Genomic DNA, 19,930 nt, shown 5'->3' with positions numbered 1-19,930 from the left:
GGCAGAACTGTGTGCACACTGCACAGCGCTGCAGCATTTCTGTGAGCGAGAGAGAGAGATGCAGCGTGCCTGTGAGGCCCCGTCCCCGCACGCAGATAGAGAGAGATCTTTTAAAATATATTGAAAGTTAGAAACGGAGATGGTTAGATAAAATGTGCAAGATAACATTTATGTAGCATTTATTTATTGTCGAAATGATGACATTTCATAACGGGATCAAATCAAAGTGAATGGCCTGCTGCTGCTGAATGCATGGGGCAAGTGACTGGAAAAAGTTTTAAAAGTTATTACATCATTTCAGATAATAAATAATAATGATAATTCATTCTATTTAGGGGCGCCTTTCAAAGCACCCAAGGACACCTTACAATTCATAACATATTCCAAGGAAAGGTTTTAAGACAGTACAAAGAATGCAGTCTGGGTGATGTTTTTTATGTGGGGTGCAGATGAGAGGGAGCTGTCCAGAATGACACCAAGATGTTGTGTTTGAGTTCTTGACAAGCCATTAAAACAGTAAAATAAGTGTCTCCTGTTCACTAAAACATACCCATCTGTTATGGAAAAATAAAGCATTCCAAAAGTATTCTAAAAGTAATCTGAATACGTAACTGTATTCTGATTACTTTCAGAGCATGTATTCAGAATTCATTAACTGATTACATTTACAAAGTAACCCTCCCAACCCTGCCTAGAAGTGATCCTTTGTTAGCGTGAAGAGTCTGCTAAGCTTTATGCGGTCCGCAGTACCTGAGCGTGCTCCACTAGCATTGTGGACTATATAAAAATCGCGTGCCCGCGATAGTGTCTATTGGATACATTTTGGCCCTTGGACAAATGTAGTTGGTGATCCCTGGCTTATGGGGTCCCGTGGGATCAACAACTAGCACAGCATCCATTCCACATACTCATCACTGATAGAAGAACATCAAGGGGCTTTGTCTCTATGTTTTATACTCACCTACTTGAGTCCTCTTATGGTGACCTTCCCTTAGATAGACTGTGGATTAAGGATGTCCCAGAATTGAGACCTGATTTTAACTGGGATTCAGTCTGGGCTAACATTCGTCAGGCGTCTCGCAATCCCGACCACCAACAAATCCACCTGAACTATGCACATAGAACTTACCTGTCACCCAGGCGGCTGCATATGATGGGTCTTCTGGCAGATGCTCAGTGTACCCTGTGCTCCATGGGGGCTCCTGGTACATTTCTCCATATGTTCTGGGAATGCCCGCCTGTTGCTCGCTTTTGGAACGGGGTCTCCTCTAAATTGTCCGACATATTTTCTTTGACTTTACCTGTATCTGTGTCTGTTTTTCTTTTAAATGATTTATCTCAGCTGCCGGCTACTGGGTACCAGAAAAGACCTCTCTATGCTGGCCTTACGGCTGCCAAGAAATTGGTTGCTATGAGGTGGAAACAACCCGACAAGCTCTCAGGGACCAGCTGCTTACTAATGTTTCTTGACGTAGTCTACATGGAACTGTCTACTGCACGCGTGATTGGAGTTAAGGAGTCCAATATCGGTTTATGGTTGTCGACAGCTGAAAAATTAAAGGAGCGGATCTAGCTGTCTTAACCGATGTATTTGTTTGCAGTCATTGGTCCTGAGAGGTCCTGGGACTATTCTTTTCTTAGTTTTGTCCTCTTGTCAGATTGTTGTTATTGTTTGTTTTTCTGTATTTTTTGTAATTTGTGTTGTGATTGTACTTTGTAATTTACTAAATGTCTGTGAATAAAAACATTTGATCAAAAAACAAAACAATTAAATGTTTAGCACCTTACCGTCGTTACGTGACTTTGCTTACTAGCTACTTTTGGTCTTGGACACAGTCGGTTCTTGGAAGAGTCCAGTTTTTGCTTGTCCCATAGATCCTTCAATCCCACCCAATACATTGATGAAGAAAGATAGATGATAGGTGCAAATTATTTTTGTTTGAATAATAATTTTTGATGGATTCTCAACCACATGTACAGCTCTAAATGATTTATTTTGTATGTACAATATTAAGAAACTAGAGGAAAATGCGCCTATTCACAAACATATTCAATGATCTTTGAAAAAGTGCATGACTAAATTGAAATGGGAACAATCATTTTTGATGTCATTAGAATGATAAGCAATCAAAAATAAGGAGTGTCATGGTCACTGTGACCCTCCTCGATTACTGTCATTACAGTGAAGTGCTATGAGAAATGAATGAAGGGGAGTCGTTATTTTTCTTTGCGACTAAGCTGAAGGCTCTCTGGCAATGTCTGTTATGAACTTAAGCAAGCTCCAAATGATATGAAGTTCACGTTATTACGGAAGTGAGGTCCAAATGATGTAAAGTTCATGTTTTCATGGAGGGGGAGAGACAAAAGATAGCAGCCCCAAGTCACGAAATTGAAAAATATAGGCTGGGTAAACTATCATCAGGTTATTACCAGAAGATACAAAAAATACATTTTGCAGTTGAATACATTAAAATGGAAGCTGTACAAGATGAGAAATGTCGGATGGGTTGACCTCTGACCCTGGACTTGTACCTTACATATGAACCTGAAGAGGAGATCCAATAAGGGAAAGAGAATAATAGCACCTCATTGATTTTCTTTGGCCCCTTTTTCTCCCATAATTCCATATTTGAAAAACATAACATCTATCATGATTGGAAGCGTGTGACCAATATATATGCAAATTAAGTAATCATCTTCTCCCCGACTTGCTCTTGATTTTAGTTATATCTCGCACAGGCTCCGCCCTCTACTGGACTCTATGGGTACTACCTCTTAATCATACTATGCGAGCATTCATCAACTGAGATATCTATAACCGTAGCCGGCCCCCTGGGGCGGGCCTACCTGAATGCGCGCACAAGCGGTTGTCAGGGGCCACTAGGATGACTGACAGACGCTCTCGTCCCACCTTCTTCAGGAGGGGGAGAATGAGGCGTACTGGTGGAAAGGCGTAGAGCAGCTTCCTTGGCCATGGCTCATGTGCAAACGAATCCACCCCCAAGGGCGGATTGTCTCGCCGAGCCATGCAAAACCACAGGGTACAGTGGCTGTTGCCACTGGCGAAGGGGGGCTGACACCGAAAGGGCCGATCTTCTACTGAGGCCCTTGAACGCTCCGCCTGTGCTTATATAACTAGGGTTACAATACGTAACCCACTGTTTCATCCTCCCTAAAATGTTATCCTGATGTCGCTGTCGCTGTCTCTGTATTTCGTTGAACAGCCAGGCATTTAGAGGGGCTTGTAAAAATAATGCTCAACTACGGGAATTCAAATGTGTATAATTGTTTCACTGTATTCTTTATATTGTTCTTATATTTTTACGTTATATTATGAGTAATGCTGTATAATATACCCAAAACATATGAGGTATTATACCTAACGCTAAAATTATATATAGAGTTTAAACCAGGATGAGTTAGGCCTGACGGACTGCAAAGATAAAGGTTTCAGGGTTTTTAGAAATGGGTCCCTCCAGGTATACAAAGAGCACAACTTTGCAAAAAAAACAAAAAACTAATGGAGTCATGAGTTTACGAAAACAAAGTGAAACTACTACAACACGTTAAAAAAAAATAGAAAACATGCAAAAAAAAATTGAACAATGGGAGGAAGAAAATAGTCCCTTGGTCGAATATCAACTTAAGGAAACAAGTGTGTGTTGGCTATAAGAACGCAAGAAAACAACCACTGTTTCGTTTCCTGGGTCTGCTAAGGCTTTTTTTCTTTGGTGAAATAATGTTCTATAGCATCATGTGTGCACTTCTTTTCACCCTCTGTCCGAAAGCAGATCCCAGTCTGTTCTGATTGGTTAGCTGGCCGGTTCTGTTGTGTGTGTGCGATCTCTTAGAGATGTACCAGAAATGGCCCTCTAGCCAATAGAAGTGTGAGTGTTACATAGTGATGTCACATTGTTACGGAAGTAAATAAAGGAGTACAATGGAGGCGATTCAGGCAGGGGCAAGAGTGTGGGAGAGAAATCCCCTCTGGAGGGAACACAGGGATTTTAGCCTTTGCAGACCATTTACATGCAATACAAACTATATAACACACTAAAGGAAAGGGACATCCCCAAAAAGTATAATAGAGCCTCTTTAAGAATCTAATGCATACAATATTGAAGAAATCAAAGTTTTTGGTGAAATTATTCCTCCTTATTTTCAACTGGCCCAAGTTTAGGATGTTTTACGTGAACAGCATAAAAACGTACCTGAGAATAACTCTCTGGCCTTCAAGCACCCTCATTTCGTGGGAGTATCTTGTGATGAGTGGAGGTTCGCAGAGGAACTCCTCCTCAGGGACAGACCAGAAGTAGCGCCCAGAGAGTTGTTGAGGTGAAGCGCACGTCTCCAGGTCGTCTTCTCGGTTCAACCTCCGCAGCCACAGCAGCTCACAGTTACAGTGGAGAGGGTTCCCCCCGAATGACAACGCAAAAGAAGTGGCAGTCATGATCCCTGATGTTGCCAGAACCTGGGAGTGTAACACGATCTGAGTCAGATTACCCATATGCACTGGTAGTTGTCTAATTCAACAATATATATTAACATAACAATAATAGAGATTGAAAACATAATTTTCGGCCTGCTACTTTCCAGAATTGGATAATACCTGTGCTCGTTGAAAAAGTGGGTCTGGTGGCAGCTTTTGGAGTTTATTAGAGGTGACGTCCAGCCGGTTGAGTTTCTGTAGCAGGGAAAATGTTCCCTCTGGGATGTAGTCCAACATGTTGTGGTCTAAACTCAACGTATGGAGGCTAATCATTCTCTGTAAAAAGAACAGAGAGCAAGAGTTAACTTTAGTATGACTTTGAAATGAGGAAGTAAAATGGTTTTCTTTAAGGTAGTACAATTCTGGTTATTGTCACTAAACTTTACATGTTTTAATGCATTCCTTGACAGTGGTGATATAAATGTTGAACTACAGTAAAAAATGCTAACATGCACATTCTAAAGGTTTAAAAGTTTAACTGAAAACAACAAAGCTATTGTGGTAACTCAATATACAAACAATGACTTACTTTGTTAGTAAAGTTTCGTTTTAAAATTGAATAGGTCAGAGATTGAATGCTTACCCTGTTATCACTGTAATAAGTAATGATACTATTTTAATTTAGTCAGATATTACTTTAGGCTACTTTTTTCTGAGCTTTCTGACAAATGTTTTAAACTGGGTTGTAAAGCAACCCCAACACATAAAGGTACACCAGGCCGTGTAACAGTATTTAACACTAATAACTGCAAAACAATTGAATTGTTTTTAAATATAATTAACAGAAAAGTTTGGAAGAGAGCAAAATAACTAATGTTATCTTCTACTGTCACAAATGTTTTATCTATATACTACATATTATTATCTACAAATATATATATATATAATCAGATGTATCCCCTTTGTAATCACAGGAAATTTGTTTAGCAACTGTTTAGATTTTACTATATTTAATCACAATTACACTTATTTTGTCATTTAATTTCTTAGCTATTGAGCATGTAACTGCCTCTTTATTGTGTTACTCCTCAACAATGACTAAAGCACTTATTTACATCACTATATTTTTTAATCATCCTAAATTGCAAAGCATGTTAGTAAGCTGATCCACAGAGACCCTGACATTTGCTTGTTGCCTGGCGAAGAACAAATTGAAAGTGTTAGCACTGAAAATGCCTACAAATGAAGCTTCAGTGGAGCTTAATGAATAGTCCACATAATGGCCCCAGTTCAATCCAAAAGCCCTAAAGATCTCGTTATTTTTATTTCAAATAAATGGGCAAAAATGTTTAATGGCCTTTTATCCCATTGTGCTTATGATTGGATTATTCCCATGGCCTCCAGCCAGTCAGGGTTTTGAAAGGCTGCAGCAGTTTAAAGAGATCCTGACCTGGATGGCCTCCCAAGGAATAGAGTCCAGGTTATTGTAGCTCAGGTCCAACTCTTCCAGTGCCAGCAGGTCGTTGAACGCTTCCTGGTGGATAACTACCAGCTGGTTGTTGTTCAGGATCAGGTGGTGGAGCTTCGACATCCCGCTGAACGTATCATTCGCTATCCTCGTCAGCCGGTTACTAAAAGAGAGAGAAAAGAGAATGTAGAAACTGAGAAAAACAGAACTTTGTAGCTTTGGAAGACTCTATGACACTTCAGATTTCTTAGGTGGATTTCAGCTCATACCGCAAACACATCTAGGTTTATATACATACCTGTTAAGGTGTAAAGCCCTGAGGTTCTCCATATCGGCAAAGGCGTGTGATGTGATGAAGGAGATGGTGTTTCTGGATAATGTTAGGTCTACGAGCCGCGTCATGTTTGCAAAATCTTTCCTCTTTACACTGTGGACACAGATCAGCACAATTCACTTAGACAAAGACATATACCATGTGTGATTGGTACTAGAACAGCTTTTGGGTTAAGCAAGAGTTTTTGGTTGCACAGACAATTCCAACAAGGCAGAACTTTGATTACAGACAATATGTAATTTTCCACAAGGGGTCTCTCAATTGAAATACAAACTAAAAAACAGAGTTTGGTAACATCCCCAGCCAGCATCTCAGTTAGCCTTTCTCACTTAGGATTTCTTCATAGTTTTTGGTCCGATCTGGAGCTGAGAAAATAGCAGCACCATGGCAAAACATTATAAAAACACAAAATAAATGTGTCAGGTTGGTCTGATAAGTTCATCTCAAGCTAACGTTTGCTCAGCTTCTTTCTCTGATAACTTAAAGTGGACCTATCATGCTATATTGTAAACATATATTGTAGGGCCATACCTATATAAAACATGTCTGTGAAGTTTTCTTTTGAAAATACCAAACAGATCATGCATTTTAGCCCTGCCTCATTTCGCTCTATTTGCTCTTTTCCAGCCCTGTTTTTGCAAGGGCTGATTCTGCTTTTGTGGCAGACTACAGCGCCACTTACAGGCCTGACATATGTACTACAGCGTCTCCAGCACTTTCGAGCGGTCTCTCATTCCCCTGATAGGTGGAGAGTTGCCACATCCATTTTTCTGACATCAGAAAAATTCAAATAATAATCAGCTCCGTTGCAGCCCTGTTTTAAGAGATTTGGTTATGGAGCAAAGAGAGGGTTGTTTTTTCTGACACTTGGTGAGTTCCCTGACACACCGGGGACACATATTCATGTATACAAGACGTACAAAAGTGCATTTTGCATGACAGGTCCCCTTTAAGATTCAGATTTCAGATCATTAAAATCCATTCAAGAGCTCAATAAGACCGAGATCTCATAATAGTATCATAACAAATTAGTCTTAAAACTGGATAAAAAGTTCAGTTATCACATATTTTTGGGGTTTTGGCATATAACCGCAGGTTCTAAAAAGTGAGACCTTATAATACAGAATGCAACCTGGATTCAAATAACACATTTTCCATGTTAAACTGGAAACATTTGAGGTGATGTAAGAACACCAATCAACACAATATACAGTATAACATAGGACTAGACAAAGGTGGTGTATCATTTTTGTCTTTGAATGTAAGAGGACTTTTACAGGAAAACTCTTTTAATATTCAAAAGCAAAAATTATGTAAAACCTAATTCCCATATAGTACTCCTTTGATCCAGTGCAGTTAATTCAATATTTTTTAGTGTGAACAACTCTCTCCAAAGGCAACAATCCAGAGAACTGAGGCTTGAAACTGCACTGCCATCAGGAGACAGCCTTGAGCTGCTTCATTGACTATGAACCCACCATGACTTCCTCTAGGGTAAGTGTTTTTTTCACACCTAAATTAGTTTTATTTCATTGTAGTGCTGGTGGGTAATGTGCTTGTATCGTCATAAAAAGCGCTCTGGGCGATGCCGCTCAGTCCAAAAATCCAGAAATGTATTAATCTCCGCCAAAGCAGCTCAGGGCTTCCTCGTCTGACGTCAGATAGCAATGTCTCTGTTTCCAGTTTGGGAGAAAAATAGTTAATTCTCACACACTTAAACCTAACTTTCCAAGAACTGGTATATGTAGTTCTTGTGGTATTATATATAGGTTGTTATTACTTGTCAATACAGTCGTAATATTATTATTCTAACAGATTTTGAGAATATAATAATCACTCAATTATGTGGGTGTAAAGCACAAGAAAAGTATAATATTTTAAATAGTAACTTTGTGGGTGTTATAGTTGTTATAATAGTACCAGTATTCTAGTATTAACTACTGTAGATTTTCCTGCTTTCACTATTTTCAACAGTTTTTTGGTTTGGTGAACGGCATTAGCAGAGGAAGCTGTAGCATCCCTTACAGTAGGAATGATACAATTAACTAGTACTAGGCCCATTAGAGGTAGTTACAAGTGGTAGCATAGCATTGGCAGGTGGCCAGGCCAAAAATAGCACTGCCTTTTAAAAGCCAGTTTGAGTAATATAGCCATGAGTTTGAAGGCTTATCTCAGTGTGAGAGCCTTGGATAAAACTAACTGCATTTCTAATTGTTAACAAATTTCCCTTCTAATTTTACAATTATATGTATTCTCAACCATTTACCATAAAATATATAAAGAAATTCCACTGCCCCATTCAGAATGTGGCTAGCAAGTAGGAAAAGTAGAAAACACATCGGAGTGTTCTGTGACTAATATTGTAGATGGTTGTCTATTAAAACTTTAAAAAGTATTGAAATTACATTCAAAGTAAAGAATAAAGACTCTTTCAACTGCGTTTCTACGATCTAGATGCGACAAGGGAAGACCAAGCACCTGCTACAAAAAAAGGGAAACAGGGATATTATTACTTGATAGTTGCAACTAGCTAGTAACAAGCTAGTTGCTACCAGCTAATGGCTATTTGCTAGTAAAACTGGATTTACTAACACAACTGAAAATATATATCGGAAAATGATTTTACCTAGTGAAGTTTTGAAGAACATTTTGGACAGTTTTTAGCCACGCGTTAAGGGAAATTGTTTAGGTTGTTTTACAATAAGATGGATTACACATTTGCATTTGATAATGTGTGATTTGACACAGCATATTAAAAATACAATATTTCATATTATTATATATTTTTTTATCCTTAAATTTTGCCCCGACACATTTTGACAATGTTCAACTTTTTTGCTAAATGACCCTGGGAACCCTCTCAATGTCCAACCTATGGTCTCATTGAAATGAATGAAGCTGTTTCCAAAAACATTAGTACTGGGAGTTGTTCTTGTAAGGTAGAAAAACCAAAAGCAACCTATGTAGTATTAGCATTGAAGTACTAGTTCTCTTGATGGTATCAGTGATGGGACTTTTACGTTGTGATAAAGTTGTCGGCCAGCCGGAGCTCCACCGTGTGCCTGTCGATGTTGGGCGGGACGAAAAGAAGACCTTTCTTGGCGCAGAGGGTTGCCAGGTTGGGTGACAGGATCTGACACACGCAACGCTTCGGGCAGATCTGTGCCCGCACTGCCATGGCAACTGCCAGCATCACACACAGCAACAGCCTCTCCATGGTTTCCACCTCACCTGATGACGACACCTGAGACACAAAGCAAGAGAAAATAGAGATGTTAACGCTATTGCACATCTTTTCACTCAATAGCTATTTAACATGATAGAAGTCATACTGGGAATAAAAAGACATGTATTTAAATGTGATGAGCAACAATGTTATTTCATCACCAAAATCATCATAAAAAAGAGTTGGAATTATAGCCCATTGATTGACATGGTGTTTTCTTTATTGTTTATCTTTTTTTATTTTCAACAGTCATATGATGAAAAAAAGAAATTGCAACACTTCACAAAACATAGTGAAAAGCACAAAGGGACTCGAGATGACATTATATATTTTTTTATATCATTAGGGCTCATGAACTGACAGTCGGAGCAGGGAATTGCATTTTCTAGGGCCTAAACACTAACCAAAAGTTGTTTTTTCTTTGTGAATGTGCCCTATCTACGAAATTTGGTGGGAGTATGTATCACATGGAGACGGCAAAGATAGTCTCTTAGAGCGTGTTGGTAGACCCTACAGGAACTTGGCCATTTTGACAGGTGATGTACCTTAACAAACTCCTCCAACAGATCATCCAATTGACCTAACATTTGGTCAGTACCATCTTAAGATTTCAGCGTATCAAACTGCATGCAATAACTTATGTTCACTCATGTGGCCAGTCTCCAGCGGTCATGGCAATTCACTGCTGTGTCAACAGGAAGTACCCCTGACATGCGTGGATACGCCACGGCCCGTCTATCACTGCTTGAAGGTTTAAGTTCTATGGTTTCTTAAAAAACTTGAGTATGCAAAACAATTCAGTTTAAACTAAAACAACTGTTTGCCATTCTGAATACAGAGAGCTACAGAGAGTAGCAGTAAACTACTGGACATACTGTACATGTTGCTCCACTTGTTAGCTGGATTACAAACTGCCTAACAGCTCGGCCACAGTACGTGAGGCTGCAGAACACCACCTCTGACACTATATTGAGCAGCACAGGCGCTCCTCAGGGCACGGTCCTCTCTTCCTTCATGTTCACACTGCTCATCAGACTTCATACACTGCTCACAGTCCTGCCATCAGAAATTCTCTGATGACTCAGCAGTATCAGCAGAGATCAGGCAGCCGAGTACAGGAGAGTGGTGGACAGGTTCGTGGAGTGGTGCAGTTGGAACCATCTATGTTTTTTATAGTAGCTTAATTTTTTTTTTTTTACTACACTGTTAGTGTGCAGTTGTATTATTATAATTTATAAGTTACTTCTATTATTATGTTGCTGTGTTTATTGTAACTTTTTAACTCTGGATAAATAAAGTCCTATCTTATATTATCTCAATTGAGTGTGAACATTGAAGGTAGGACATTAACCTGTTAAGCCCTTAGCCTGTTTTTCAGGTCTCAGGCTCGAAAATGACATTCTCAGAACAAATGACTATATATTCACTTCTAAAGTAAATTCAGATTGAACATAGTAAAAAAATATAAATGATAGTGTCCTTCCAAAAAAAACACATTACTTATAGTGAAAACCACCCTTGAATGATGGGATAGTAGACAAAAAGCTTTAGAAATCCAAATTATAACATATAATAAGTACCCTGTATCAAGATTGATGCAAAACAAGTTACATTTGAGCTTTTAAGAGAGGTTTAGAAAAAAAAAACCACTTCTGGGGTCATTTGGGTGTATTTGCATATCTCTGGCCCCCCTCGGTCGATTTTGATGATTGACACATTTTATGCGTTTTAATGCCATTGAACACAACTTTTGATCAGAAAACAGCAAAGGAAAGACATATTTGCCGTTTTGGCTCCGTAAAGCTACGTTGTGTGTTTTCTGGTTTTGCCTTCGCTGCCCTGAGTTCTGGTCGCACAGTGATGATACATATACCTCCAGAATCTGTGGAATCTCAGCTTTCAGTTGATACAGATGTAGCGCTTCATTTCAGACGGCTACCCGTGCAGGTCCGTGATCTGCATGGGGTGGGCCCCTGCTGAAAAGGAAAACCCCCCCGCAGGACTTGATACGCCCCCTTGATAAATAAATGTAATTTTAATTAAACCAGCTGCAATGGATCATGGATCCACCAGGGGGAGCCGTGAAAAGCTGCCACACTGGAACTCATGTGAAATAAACAGCTGATAGATCTACAGGTATCTGATATAGCAGGTATTTGTTAAGATCCATATGTCACGGATAGGATCATATTCTGTGCTAAATAAGAGACATGTAATCATTTACAAAACATCACCATGTTTTTATTTAACAAAATAATGTTGTTTAATTCACGTCGGTGTAAGTACAAAACCATCGCTATGTTTTTTCATCGGGAAATGCAGCCCGGCTCAAACAAACGATTTTCAATCATCATCCTCACGATCATTTAATGTATCATATGTTCGCAAGTTGAAATGAATGCACTAATACATGTAGTTTAATCCACGTCAAAAATAATCGCTTTGTTTTTATATCACATCCGACCGGAGGAAAATGCAGCACGGCTCTCACTACCGATAATCCTAATCCCACGGGCAAACAATAATATGTACAGTGTTAATAGTTTACTGTATTATTAGTGTCTAATATTACTGCTATAACAATCACACATTGAGTTGTTAAAATCAGACCGTTGTTTTTATTCAAACAGTCTGAATGAAACGGCAGCTCTCAGGTGATCAGGTGTGTGTTTACCAGTGTTGGGACTAATGTGTTACAAACTAACGCATTACTGTAACGCAACTACCTTTTGCGGTAACTAATAACGTTACTAGTTCTCATTTATAACACTCCGTTCGATGTCTCACTATGGGATGCGCCTCAACGCGTATGCAAACAGAAGCATCAATCTCATTACGCCAATCCTGATTGGCTGGTGATCTTGACGTCTATGTCAGGGAATCCACCCACCCTATAAGTAGCTTGCGCTACGACGCAGCGTCATTCAAACACCTCTTCTCGCTTCAGAGCACATCTCGAATTATCAGTAGCCGGGCTAGCTTAACGGTCCACAGACTGAACCCAAAGCTAACATTCGGTCGACGGGCGCTTGCCGGTTACTTTTTTGCTTTGCAAGAAGACTGAACAATATTAACACACCAGTTAATATTGTAATCTGCCTCGCCCTTTCTTTCTTTCGAAATTACGGTAAGGTTTGATTTTTTCTTCAAGCTAGTAACATACCTGTTGCTAGCTTTTCTTCCCTCCACACCGACACCACGGTAGCGAGGACGTTCTCTTTTCTCTCTCACACCAGAAGAGACAGAGATAAAAACAAAAGGTATTAACACACCAGTTAATATTCTTTAAAGAATCAAATCTACACCGTCGCTTTTTCCTTTCGGATTAACGACAAGGTTGGATTTTTTTCTCAGTAACGTACCTGTTACTAGCGTGTCCACTCCACGCCGACACCCCGGCGAACAAAGATGGACCCTTCTCTCCCTCACACCAGAGAAGTCAGGGACTCGGAGGCTCGGCTATGCGGCTGCGGGTTTAAGATCTCAGGCACAGACTCACACCAGGTCTGCTCGTCCTGCCTCGGGCTGGAACACGCCCAGGAGGCTATCAATAACCCCGGCTCGTGCGGGCATTGTGCCCGCTTCACCATTAAGAGACTCCGCCGACGGCTAGCACGACAAGCTAGCTTGTCGGGACAGGACCCCCTCATGTCCGCTGATTTGCCGGCCGGCAATCAAGACATGGTGGCGTCCGCCGCAGAGATTGAGCCCCGCGCTGTGTCAGGCTGGGGATCATAACAGCGGCAGCCGCTGAACCGGAGCCCCGCGCCGTGTCAGGCTGGGGTCCGGTGGTGGCAAGAGCCGCGAGAGCGGAGCCCTGCGCTGTGTCAAGCTGGGGCTCCCAACTGGACCTCACCATGGTTCCACCCGCGGAGGATGTCCTGGAGTTGGACTATATGGAGGAAGAAGAGGATGCCTCTGAGTTCCTCCTGTCCAACTCGGATGAGCACGAGGATGACATCTTCGTTTCATCGGCTCAGGCTGCAAAGCCGGGAGCGATGTCCGCTCTCCCGGGCGAAAGTACACCAGCTTCGCCCTGCCTAAGTATGGACTTGCAGGCCGTGTGTCAACGCGCTGCGTCCAGGCTGGAAATCCCATGGCCTGAAGTGGCCAAGGAGACCTCCAGATCTCGCTACGAGGGGAAGCAATTACCCCAAGCAGTGAGGACGAAGAGGCAGCTCCTTCCAGTCTTTCCGGAGATGCTGAACGAGGTGTCGGTCTCGTGGAGAGACCGCCCTTTCAGCAACAAGGCCCCAATCCAGGGTGCCTCCTCCCTGGACTGTGACGGTATGGAGAGGCTCGGCCTGCTCCGCATGCCACCCATGGAACCGCTGGTGGCAGCCCACCTCCAACCGAGGCTAGCTTCAACACCGAGCAGGAACCCCACGCTACCGTCAAAGGCAGACCGTTTTCAGTCAGCGATAACCAAACGGGCCTATAAAGCCGCAGCTTTGTCCGCCAGGGCACTCAACGTCTCCTCGCTGCTGACCGCCTACCAGGCGGAGCTCTGCGAAGACTTGTCGAGCAAACCTGAGCCTGCCGTGTGGGAAGAGATCGCAGCGATCACGGACATTTGCCTCCGTGTGCAGCGCTGTGCAGTCCAAGCCATGTGCAAAGCACTGGGAATTATGATGGTCCAGGAGAGAGCCAGGTGGCTCAACCTGACAAACCTTCCAGACCGGGAAAAAGAGGATGTTCTGGACATGCCTATTGTTCCCGAGGGCACATTTGGCTCCGCTCTAGCTTCGATGCAGCTGAGATGCGAATCAAAAAATAACGAAGACGAGGCTCTCCAGCTCTGTCTCCCCCGAAGGGTCCAGCCGCCACCTTCAACGGTCCCGCGGCAGGCCTTCACTCAAGCTGCCTCACGTCCTGCCCGGTTCAAGATACCGAAGCAGCAGAGACCACAGCCCGTCCCGAGTCCCCAGCCCAGGCACGAGGCGAGGATGAGCTGGCCAATAAATTCTCCGGTTTCGGCAGCTGCCGCTCAGGCACAGCCGACCCAGGTTTTCAGCCACCAGGTGAGGAAGAAGAAGCGGGCGGCCTGACAGCCTCCTCTCCTCTCCTCGACGAGGCAAGAGAGCTGGAAGTTCCCTGTTCCCCAGCTCCAGAACATGTTCCAGTGTTAGATGCTCATGTGTTTTCGGGGTGCCACCATGCCCCCATCTTCCCGCCGCCTCGAGTGATGCCAGAACGTCATCCTCAAGTTCGCGCCATAAGGGAAATGGACTTAACATCAAGGACAGCAAGTTCCGCTGCCTGTTTAAGTCACACAAACACATGTCATCATTATTGTTTCCTAATAAATCATTTTCCACTGTCGTTTCCAGGCTTGAAGCCAAGGGCGCAGTCAATAAAAATGAAAAGAAAAACAATAAAAACAATAAACAGTCTGTCGTCTACCCCTCTTTTGAGAGCGGCTACGGCCACTCTCAAAAGGCGGACATTAGACGGGATTGTGAAGGCACCACCGCAACGCGCATGCGCAGTGTCGGCCGAGGTTGTCAACCTGGGGTACCACCGTGTTCAGACACTGGAGGGCCCCATAACACAACAAATAAATACACAGAGGGCAGACGACAGAGATGTGACATCTCCGCTCACTTTAAGAAGCGAAAAGTGGAAGATGCTCACAGATTCTGCTTGGGTTTTCAAGACAGTAACACGGGGCTACAGGCTCCAATTCGCTGTCACCCCCCCTCGCTTCTCGGGCATTCTGTATTCACAAGCCCGGGGAGAGTCGGCCCATTTTCTGTAGAGAGATTTTCTCGCTACTAGAAAAGAAGGCTATATCGATAATACCCGCCGAACAGAGTCAGAGCGGCTTTTATTCCAAGTATTTCCTCGTTCCCAAATGGGGAGGGAACGGAATTCGGCCTATACTAGATTTGAGAGCTCTGAACAAATATCTCAAAAGATACAAATTCAGAATGCTCACTCACACATCTCTGTTGCGTCTAGTGCGCCATAACGACTGGTTCACATCAGTCGACCTGAAAGATGCGTATTTCCACATCCCAGTATATTACCCACACAGGAAATATCTGAGGTTCGCCTTTCAGGGTGTCTGTTACGAGTACAGAGTCCTTCCCTTCAGGCTGTCTCTCAGCCCGCGAGTGTTTGTACGGAGTACCGACGCCAACAGCGAGGCGAGCAGAGATGAGAACTTTACTTAAGTACAGTACTTGAGTAAAGGTACTTAGATACTTCCTGTGTCACATGCGGAAACGCGCTGTGGGCGTGTTTGTGTTTACTAACAAGACTATCATGGCGGCGGCGGAGCTCACGTCGAGTACAAAGAAAAGAACGTTTTAGTTAAATGTAAGTTGTGTCTTGGCGGACCAAAGATCCTATCTAATGCCCAAAACAGCAATTCAAATCTGTTGAAACATCTGCAGAAACAACATGCTGGGACGAAGCTAGTAGCTAAGACCACAGACCCAGACTCATCCGACGCCACTCCACCTCCACCTAAGCAACAGCGGCTGGATTTTAACCGAGGGACTGCTAGCCAGGGAACAGTTGATAAAGCCATTGCACGGTTTGTTGTAGAACACATGCAGGCTATTTCTACTATTTCTATTGCTATTTCTTGATCAACAGATTGTATTATTCTCCAATGCATTTAACAGTACTGAAATGAAGTCTATAAGGGCATTAATGGGAGCCCTTTTTTTAAGTAACTAATGTGTTACTGTTCACAGTAACGCATTACTTTTTGGTGTAAGTAATCAGTAATGTAATTGAGTTACTTTTGAAATGAAGTAACTAGTAATGGTAACTAGTTACTGGTTTACAGTAACTAGCACAACACTGCCTGAGACACAGTTTCGTGAAAAAAAAACAGGTTAAGGGCAGTACGGAAAAGGATGACCTTGCAATTTGCAAGTCGTTGTCAATGTACTGTGTTAGTATGCATCGTACTTTAAGTATTCACACACATTGACTAACTTCTGAACACATATTAAAATTGGCAACTGGAGTGAATCAGATTCTGATGAAGTTGAAAAATTGTTATGATCAGGCATGACTAGATGAACCCCGGAGCCTCAGAGAGTTGAATCACCTCCAACTTTTAGGCATCACTAATCAAAACTGGAGGGGATATTTATTAGTAATTTATTGCTCAGCAGTGTTGCTATGGATGCACACACACACGCACGCACGCACGCACGCACGCACGCACGCACGCACGCACGCACGCACGCACGCACGCACGCACGCACGCACGCACGCACGCACGCACACACACACACACACACACACACACACACACACACACACACACACACACACACACACACACACACCATTAGTGAGCAGCAGTGCTTGTTAATTAGGGAATGTTTAGTGAGAGAGAGGCAGGCGAGGCACACAGAGAAAAAAACGCTCATTAATGCCAACCTTGATTGGGGTTTGAAGGACATGGGCGAGTCAGGATTAAAGAGAATCACAGAGCAAATACACACACCACGCACACGCACACACACACACACACACACACACACACACACACACACACACACACACACACACACACACACACACACACACACACACATACACACACACAAGCAGTAGATGTTTCACCTCAGTAAACCTTTTCTCACACTTTTTTTACATAGAGTTAAAAACAACCAATATCTAAAATAGGATCATAAAATATGTGCTTAATACTGGATATTAAGTACATGTATGTCAGCCCTAACCCTTAACTTGTAAACATTTGGGATAATGCAAGTACACAACCTAACAAATTATATAACATCTCTGTCTGGTAATTTTTTGACATTTTAGGTGGAATGTTATACAGTATTACAAATGTAATTAATTATGGTAAAATAACAAAGCCTGTATTAATGAATCAGTGGCAATTAGAACTGTGGACTTAATACATTAAAAGAGGGACACCCATTGGTGTAATTTACAAATTGAAAGAATAAAGGTCAGCCTTTCATGTTAATGACTTCAAACGGATCTGTAAAGCATTAGTATGATGTATTAACCTTAACCAAAGCCATTAATTATAACTTATAAGGCTTCTATGTTGGTTGGATTATGGTTCTGTGTTTGTAATTCCACTAGACCCTTTGCTATCATTCAGATAAATATACATAAGCTTTTTTGGACACTTGATCCTACAAAAAACAAGATTAAAGACTGAAATAAATATAATATTTGCAAAAGAAACTCCCCAATTAAAGCAGGTCTTTCTAATTAATGTTATCTGCCGTTCACGTAATGAATTGATGAATAAGTGTAATGAAAAAGCAGATCAGAGAGCTGTACTCCCCCCTCACTAAGAAACACACTGTGCGAGTGCTAACCCTGCAGAGCTGTTAGTCATCCCAACTGGAATGAATAACAGCAGAACAAATCATTTCCTGTTTGCCGGAGGTGTTTCCTGGAAAAAAAGTGTCAGACTTAAGGTGTTAGTAACAGTATTGTTGCTGCCTGTGGGTTAACTCATCACAATAATTGGCAAAAGAGAGTCATGACAGATATTTAATTGGGCTTAATTATTATTTAAATATAATTTGTATTAGAATTAGAAAAAAAGGTTAAGTAAAGAAAGGGTGTTAATTAATAACATTGTTTGCGTTTTGTCTCCATTGACTGAAATGTGGGATGGCTACCTTTTGTATTGTTCATTTTTGGTTTAGGCATTGAACACTGACTCCCATTGTTAAAGTGCCACCTCCTTCACCAAAGCATGTTTTTGTTATTGTCATCAAACAACTAAGGGGTATAGTATTTGTCATTATTTCTGGCCCAATTTGCACCTGATATTAAAATGTGAACTGTGTCTGGATATGTTGTTTTTATAATAAACCCCACACATTTGCATTTACATCTGGTTTCAATAAGCATTGTATCCAGCTGAGCCCTGTGATCATTTACACTCTGCTTAACATGTTGTTCCTAAAGAAGCTCAGTAAGTTCAATGATCTTTAACTATATTCATTTTCATATCCAGCGTAAACAGCACCCATTTTTAGACTACTGTACATAGATGCATTTTCCTATTTAACAGATCCATCACCCCCCAATAGGGTACAATTGCCAAATGACATTCAAATTGTTCAGACTGAAATCTAAGTAGGTGACCAGAGACATGCATGGGGTCCTAGAGCAACCAATTCAAACTCATTTTGTGTATGTAAATGAGTATTAAAGAGGACATATTACCTATTATTTAGGTTCATATTTGTATTTTGGGCCTCTACTGTGACATGTTTCAATGCTTTAATGTTCAATCAGGTTATTATTTTAGCACATCTTTTCCCCTCTGTCTGAAACCAGAGCCCAATCTGCTCTAATTGGTTAGCTCGCCACCTCTGTTGTGATTGGTCAAACGCCTAGGGATGTGTCAGTAATGTCCCTCCATTAGCATATGAGGCACACTGTGTTGGGGCGCTAACCAATAGAAGCACAAGTGTTACATAGTGATGTCATTATGTTACTGAGGTAAACAAAGGAGTCCGAAGGAGGCGTTTCAGGCAGGGGGGGAGAGAAACCCCCTCTGCCTGGAAAACAGGGATTTTATCCTTTGCAGACCTTTTACATGCACACAAACCTATAGAACACACTCAGGAAAGGGAAAACCCCAAAAAAACATAATAGGGGGTCTTTAGTGGAGACATGACTGCTATGAAGCCTATAATTGAGATCTATGATATGGATGAGAAGAAGAACATATAGAATAATAGCATTATTATTCTTGATTGGCCCTGAAACTGCAAACCAGCAACAATACACTTTACATTGACTGCTATTGTAGCAGGACAATTAGAGAGAAGTCTGGAGATCAATTCTGTCTCTATTTCTGTAATGGACACCTTTTCTATAGCTGGATGAATTAAGTCTGTGGTAAATAACTCTACTGCAGGTTTATATAAATGCTGCTTATTCATATATCAAATACAAAAAAACAGGTCTGACTAAGAAGCCGTTCACCTTTCTCTAGTCTCGTTGTGCGGTGTGTAGGCTATATCTCATTCATCTCTCGGTAATTACTGAACCGAGATCCGTGGCGACGTCGGAGATCATACAGCCTTTGTTTTTCTTCTTCTTCTCTTTCTATTTGAGTGCAGAGAAAGAAGAGCAGGAAGACAGAGCGGCGGCTAAATAGAGCGTCGGATGACTAATACGCTGAGAGAAAAAGAGGGAGACAGAAAGCTCATGACCCTCATGACACCAAACAGATATCAGCTCATTCATTACTCCGAGAAATACTGTAATGAGAGCGAATGAGTGAGGGAGACAGAGGAAATGCAAAGGAGAGTTATCACAGAGGGAGAGGGGGAAAGAGACAGAGATCAGAGAGCGAGCTAATTAAAATAAGCCGTGAAAGGAAAAGGGGGAGAAGGAATTTCATTGAGCGGGGGGTGTCAGGACTACCCGATCCGTAACGGAAACCCGATTTGTTCTCTACGAAAAATAACGCAACTTCCCATCATGCTGACTGAAGTA

General features: G+C 41.8%; 1 protein-coding gene across 3 annotated transcripts in view; it reads right to left on the bottom strand.

The window, feature by feature from the left end:
• Positions 1-19,930, bottom strand: part of LOC307047429 (leucine-rich repeat and fibronectin type-III domain-containing protein 5-like) — a gene marked incomplete at its 3' end in the record, with an annotated part of 203,117 nt that overhangs the window by 28,028 nt on the left and 155,159 nt on the right. For 2 of the 3 annotated variants that reach the window (XM_079694399.1, XM_079694401.1), the window contains exons 3-7: positions 9,252-9,475; positions 6,196-6,324; positions 5,880-6,060; positions 4,610-4,765; positions 4,212-4,471 (exon numbers count right to left, since the gene is read on the bottom strand). In XM_079694399.1, coding sequence (XP_079550525.1) covers positions 4,212-4,471; positions 4,610-4,765; positions 5,880-6,060; positions 6,196-6,324; positions 9,252-9,448 — 923 coding nt within the window. In that variant the 5' untranslated portion in view covers positions 9,449-9,475. Of the gene's footprint in view, positions 1-4,211; positions 4,472-4,609; positions 4,766-5,879; positions 6,061-6,195; positions 6,325-9,251; positions 9,476-12,620; positions 12,932-19,930 lie in introns of those variants that run through there. The other variant, XM_079694400.1, reaches the window with a different exon arrangement.

Source organism: Notothenia rossii (assembly GCF_949606895.1).
Source record: "Notothenia rossii genome assembly, chromosome: 7".
Lineage (NCBI taxonomy): Eukaryota > Metazoa > Chordata > Actinopteri > Perciformes > Nototheniidae > Notothenia > Notothenia rossii.
The sequence above is the reverse complement of the archived record's forward strand: the minus strand, read 5'-3'. Positions and strand labels throughout refer to the sequence as shown.